This window comes from Terrapene carolina, unplaced genomic scaffold (genome assembly GCF_002925995.2).
Source record: "Terrapene carolina triunguis isolate 2854851 unplaced genomic scaffold, T_m_triunguis-2.0 Scaffold139, whole genome shotgun sequence".
Lineage (NCBI taxonomy): Eukaryota > Metazoa > Chordata > Testudines > Emydidae > Terrapene > Terrapene triunguis.
In genome coordinates this window covers 10304983-10311324 of record NW_020664490.1, presented here as the reverse complement: position 1 = coordinate 10311324, position 6342 = coordinate 10304983, and the positions used below count along the sequence as shown (strand labels likewise).

The 6342-nt window shown below is 39.5% G+C and overlaps 1 protein-coding gene across 1 annotated transcript in view; it reads right to left on the bottom strand.

Annotated features, from left to right (window-relative positions):
- Positions 1–250: 250 nt before the first annotated feature.
- Positions 251–6342, bottom strand: part of LOC112121265 (neurobeachin) — a 959539-nt gene continuing 953447 nt past the window's right edge. The window contains exons 55-57 of the mRNA XM_029911962.1: positions 3278–3474; positions 2036–2187; positions 251–731 (exon numbers count right to left, since the gene is read on the bottom strand). Of these exons, the coding sequence (XP_029767822.1) occupies positions 641–731; positions 2036–2187; positions 3278–3474 (440 nt within the window). The 3' untranslated portion in view covers positions 251–640. The remainder of the gene's footprint in view (positions 732–2035; positions 2188–3277; positions 3475–6342) is intronic.

The following is a 6342-nucleotide window of genomic DNA, read 5'->3' as shown; positions in this document are numbered from 1 at the left end:
TACTGATTGCACCCAAATTCAACCCTTTAATGCAAGCTGCACCCTTAGACAGATCTCCAGTTTGATTTGTGTGAATACCCCTGTTCCATCAAGACATCAGGTTTAAAGTACATGCAAGTTGTAACTCCACAATAAAATTAAGAAACATTTTTGTTCTTTATACAAGGTTTTACTTTTACAAAAGTATCCCTTCAAAGTTAAGATGTGCATCTGATGTACAAAGTATCAAACATATTTTTTTTTTCTCAGCTTGAAAAGAGACTGGAAATGGGATGCATGTTAGATTCACAGACTAAACATCGTAACAACTGGACACAAGGTTCCTCAGAATTTTCGAAAGTCTCTTGTGGCGCATCCTACTACCTTTTCTCAATAAACAAAGATATATGAAATAATTACCAAAACATCTCCTAATTCATATAATTTACATGATACAAGCTTGCTTTTCAGCAGCTGGTGTTCAGTTGTGAAAAAACACACAAAATAAAATGGTTGCTGACTACAATGTACAGCTATTGCTGGGTGTAATGGAATGTACAACGGAGGTCAATGCAGACGTGTTTTTCCACCAGAGATTACGCCTTTCATTGTAGCACTTGTGCTCTCAGCTTTACCTTGGCTTTCAGTTCTTCATTCAGCTTCAGTATCTGTTCTGATGCTCATAATGCCACCGATTGAAATCTATATTAAAAGCTACAATGCTACCAGAAGCCATGCCAGTAATCAGAGTTCTGAAAAAGGTAAAAAGATAGATACTGAACTTGTTACATTTTTTACCCATATATTAGTCATCTTTTAACTTTCAAAAACTGCAGGTTACGCTGAATATTAAAAATAGCAACAGAACAGGGGCTTCTCTTTGACAGTTATATATAAATGCATATTGCGCTAATTAGGTGCTCTTAAAAAGTTTCATACTGAATATACTCCTAGTTTCTTTCTTTAGCAGAAGTAATTGTGATGAGTTTCTAGTTACAACTGACTCCTTTAATTGTGCGTCTGAGTTTTTCTTATCTGCCTCCTACAACTGGATCTTGGATGTCAACCAATTGCTGATACCAAACAATACAAAATGCATTCTATCCGTCCCACTTAAATCGTGCTGAAAGTAAGCCTGTGCTTATGTGCATTGCTGAAATGGGATTTCAGAACCCAGCATTAGAATCAGAAGATAGAGAAATTAGTCTAGTAAAAAGAATCTGCTATATTTGCTTATTGTAAACAAGAAGCTATAGAACGCTGTACAGCACTGTAACATAAACTGGCAGAATTCCAAGAGTAAATAAGCCTCATTTTGTAAGTTAGTTTTGATTTGGCTGAGACAGAAATCTTCTTTCAGATCATCAAATGAAACACAAATAAATTGAGTAGGTATTTGATGTATGGATATTTTTGGTGTTGTATCAAACAGTGGCACATAGTATAAAAATTCTAAAAAGTGTAAGAAAAATAAGCTGAAATGAATACTATAGGATTTTTAAAAATCTATGTATTCTTCACATTTCATGAGTGTGAGTTTTGCTGACAAACACCATACTGGCAAATGATGCAAAAACTAAACCCACTTACAACCCGGTATAAATACATCATTAAGACTTACATTTTAATCACACTAAAATAGGAGATTCAGAGATCAGGCTCATACATCCCTGCACTGGCCAATGATAATACAATACTCACTCAGGCCCTGATCCTGCAAACACTTATGCATATGCAATCAAGCCAGATCCTTAGCTGCCATAAATCAGTGTATCTCAGATGAAGTCAATGTAATTTTCCTGATTTACACTAAGGGAGGAAATGGTGCATGGGACTATGTGTCTGCTTAAAGTTAAGCAGATGTAGAAGTGCCTATAGGATCAGAGCCTAAAATGTCAATTCAGCTAGATCAACAGGAAATAACTGAGAGCTTAGTTGTATCACATATTTTAAATTAAGTATAACAGTAGTTTAACATGCTAACATCAAGGAAACAGTATTTAATAGTTTTGTTTAATATTTACTGGATGATTTTAATTCTAATGCAGCAACTCACCTCTGATCATGAGACAAGTCCATTGCTCTAATGCCAGCATCACAGCCAGGGTAAATATAGAGCTGTTTAAAATCACAAGCCTGCCACACTTCCACTACTCCATTGTCCCCCCCAGTCACGAGGTTCTGTCCATCACTGCTCAGGAGGATGGCCTTCAGAAGAGACAAACAAAACCGGTAACTTCAGGTAATATTGGGGAAAACTGACAAACAGCCCCACAAATAGCTTTCACTAATGGAGTGTATGTTTATGTTTCTACCCACATTTAAAGGTGAAGAGAAATACTTAAAAATAACAACTGTTTAGGGACCCCAAATCTTCAATAAATTACCTGTGTGCCTTTAAAATGAAAAATAAATAAATTTCACCTGCGACCTACAAAGCTTTTAAGTGCCAAGACTTGAGTTCAGCATGCAAAACTTGTGTTTGCCCTGCAGTATTTGATGCCATCACTAACACCTAAGGCAGAGTAGAGATCTGCATTCCTTACACTGCTTCAAGTGCTACTGATAGAACAGGGCCTGAATTCATGTCTTTGCTAATAAGTAAAGAAGGAATTAATTTCAAACAATTTTGTTTTAAAGACATATTTCCCGCTGAAATTTAAGTCTGAACTTAAATTCCAGGAATCATCTGGTATCAAAAACAATTTGTTCTTACTTATTTTGAAAAAGCATGAGTTCACTGCTGACTTGAGATGGACATAAAAGGATATCTATTTGAACATTACATTTTCTGAGAACAGCAATTTTACACGCGTTATTTTCTCAGGGGTGAAAGTAAGATAAAAGACTTACCGACATGGGCCCCCGGAAGGGGCGGGGCCTCGGGCAGAAGGGGTGGGGCTGGGGTCAGCCTCCCTAAGCCAGCCCTTCCACGCTGCCCGGTCTGTGCCGACTGGGGCTCTGGCGGTGATTTAAAGGGCCCGGGGCTCCGGCCACTGCCACGGTAGGGGCAACAGCGGCCGGGAGCCCCGAGCCCTTTTAAATCGCCAGGCCCCAGGGCAGCTGCCCCTTTTGTGCCCCCCTGTCGGCAACCCTGCTGGTAGGGTGCCTACCCGTCGGTGCTTTAACGTGGGCTGTGTGTGGGCCGGTACCGGCGGCCACTTCTTACTGGTATGCCGTACCAGCCCATACCGGCCCACTTTCACCTCTGTATTTTCTCTAAGTAACATTGCAAATACATTCCATTTATTTTAAAAAAGAACTGCTGTGTCAAATGGTTGTTTGCATTTAGATTTACCCTGGTTGAGTCACTGATCTCCATCTGAGCTAAGAGTTTGCCATTAATGCTGAAATTGCTGAACCGTCCTCGCTCATAGTAGATGATGCAGTGGCCTTCACTAGATACTGAAATTAAGCGAGGGTACAAGCAGTTTTCAGTCCCTTCAAGTGCTCTCAGCAAATCTCCAGTAATTGTGTGTACCAGACAAGGACCTTCTGTACATTGAAAACAATAAAATATATTATACAGATGCTCATGTCACAAACTATATGCAGTATGCATACAGACAATATGTACAGACATAGGAAGACATAGTCCTTGACCTAAAAAGATTACAGTCTACAACAACAACAACAAAGCAGGTGGCAGCAGATGGAGGAAAAAGATACAGCATATCAGCAGAGTGCTATTTTTTTAATTTACTTTACCTGTTAACTACTTTCAATTGTGAGTATTTTTACCCCTTTTCTAATAATTAATCTTTGCAAACTCATCCCTTCCTCCTCCTAGCTGTTCAGAAGTCTGTTAAGCTGCATTCCCCCTTGTTAATGTGAACTCATTCCATCCCACCTCCATCAAACAGCCAAACAGATGGGGCCCTATCAGTGTAAGGTAGAGAAGGCTCCCTGGGGACAAGGTAGCCACGTCACCACATGTTCCTCCTGCAGTATCTGGCAGTTCCTGTAGGTCTCCTCCCTGCATGGATGTATAACATGCACAGATTTTAATACTGATTTATTATTACAGTGGATGTAATAAAAAAGTCAACATTTGTGACTCCCTAGTGATGGTGGTAGATGGTATTTTCTAAAGAATTTTTAATGGTGTGCACTAAATATGCATTTTCTTCAGGTAAATTTTATTTAATTTGTATGCCATTTTTTACTGTTGTTGGTAACAAAAAGAAAAGTATAAAAGCAAGAACATACTTTTTAAGTGCTGGGCTCATCAATTTCCATTTAAGCAATTTTTTTCCAAGTGAGGTGGTGAAAATCTCTTTGGGAATCTAGATATCGGTTCTGCGCTAAGAGAAATAGTCTCTTCTGTGACAAGTGTAACAAGCCATACTCCTTAAAAGGAGCACAATCTTTCTCTTAAAGAACTTGGGCCCTGATACAGCAGCTGGATTCATGAGCCCCACTAACTTCAGTGAGCTCCAACACATGGGCCCATGGGTCTGCCCATTTAGATCCAGTTGCAGAATCTGGGACCTCGTTTGTGAATTCTTTGGGAAAGGGACTATGTTTTCCTCGATTTTTGTATAGGGTCTAATACAATGAAAGTCCAATCCTTACTGAGGCCATTAGACACTACCTCAATAGAAAAAATAATAGTCTCAAACTGCTGTTTGTCAACTTCAGAAACAGTAAATGAAATGCAGGAAAGTTGTGAGATGCAGACAGAGCCAGTTTTAGAACAATTAAAAACTAGATTACTCAAAAGAAAAGAGTAATACATTAACATTTAAACAAACTGACAAACTGGCTGTTTCCTTGGCCCACATGACCCATCAGGGAAGGAGAAGAAAGAAAAGAAGGAAATCATGTGATTCAGGAATCTGGCCTAAAGAAATGCAGACAGACCACTCATGTCTATGCTTGAATAAGAACATAAGCAGATATAGGGAAATTCTCTCAACTTGATGTGGAGGACTTTGGTTGCTAGACTCCCATTAACTCTGCCTCCTTGCCTAGTCATGCCCTAGTGCATTATTCTCTAGGGCTGTGTGTCTGTTACTATAGTGAAATGGAGTGCGAGACAGGGACATGTGAGATTTAGCGAGAGAGCTGAGTCCATGTAGTGTTGTTGTGAAAATGGAAGCGGAGAAACTGGAAAGGAGGGAAACTGCAGGGGAAGCTTGAGAAGAGGAATCAGTGAGAAAACATAGATGGGAGAACTTGAATGTACATACCATAGGGGCTGGCGTAACTAAGGGAAGACCATGAGAGAGAGCGCTCAGGAGAGCAGAATTTGATGGTGGGTTTCTGGGACTAACAGTGTAGGCCCCAATTCCTCTTAATCAATGAGGGATGTATTCTTTATTTGATATGTAGGTCTTTAGTTGTCCAACATCCAGTGCCTCTATAAAGAGCTGAATTACTAAAGCCTTACATTTCCATTAGTGTCTAATGAAGCTGCGGATAGTCTACCACAGACCTCAGCCATAATAATAGGAGGTTTGCAACAATACAGTTCAAAAGGGTACAGTCCTATGGCATTAAAGCAATATGAAGCTGGCTTATGGGCTAAGAATTTACATCATATCATTTATATCAGCAAGAAAAAACTTCAGGGTAGGTTCCTAGCTACTGTGCTTTATCTCATGAATTTATTGACCTAGCCTACCCTTCTTATATAATAAGTCATTATTATCATTAATGACCCATTAGCATTTCCTGTTAGAATCTACAGTATTCAGAGGTTTCAAAGTCAGCTATGAACATAAATGTTGAGCTCAAAGTTGTCAAAAAATGTATCAGTCCAACAAGCTTAATTGTGAATGTATGGGGCAGAATAATCAACCTGGCCTTTTCGCCCTCAGAAGCAACAACCCTTCTTAGGAATTAGTGGAAGAATAAATTCCTATGAGGAGACATGGATGAAAGAGGCATCATCATAAGGCGAAGAGGAAGAGGGTTGGATCTGCGGGAGAAGGAATATAGGAATTCGAGGAGGAGCCGATGGGACAGAAAGAGAAATGAGGGAGAAGGGATCATGAAGAATCAATAAAATAATGTGGAGAGAAGAAGAAGAAAGAACAAAAAAAGGGAAGTAAGGGAGAACACATAAAATAACAGAGGTGAATAGGAAAGGATAAGAAGAAAAAATATGCTGCTTTTCAAGTCAAGAAAAGGAGATAAATGAGAGCGAGCCATGCAAAAAAGTTTGTAGATGGAAATGAGAAAGCAAGAAAAGGAACTGAGATAAATGGAATGAACCAAATGGAAAGAGTGAAAAATAAAGGAATGCAATAATACAGTGTTTCCCAAACTTTGGACGCCACTTGTTTAGGGAAAGCCCCTGGCAGGCTGGGCCAGTTTGTTTACCTGCCGCATCCGCAGGTTTGGCCGATCGCGGCTCCC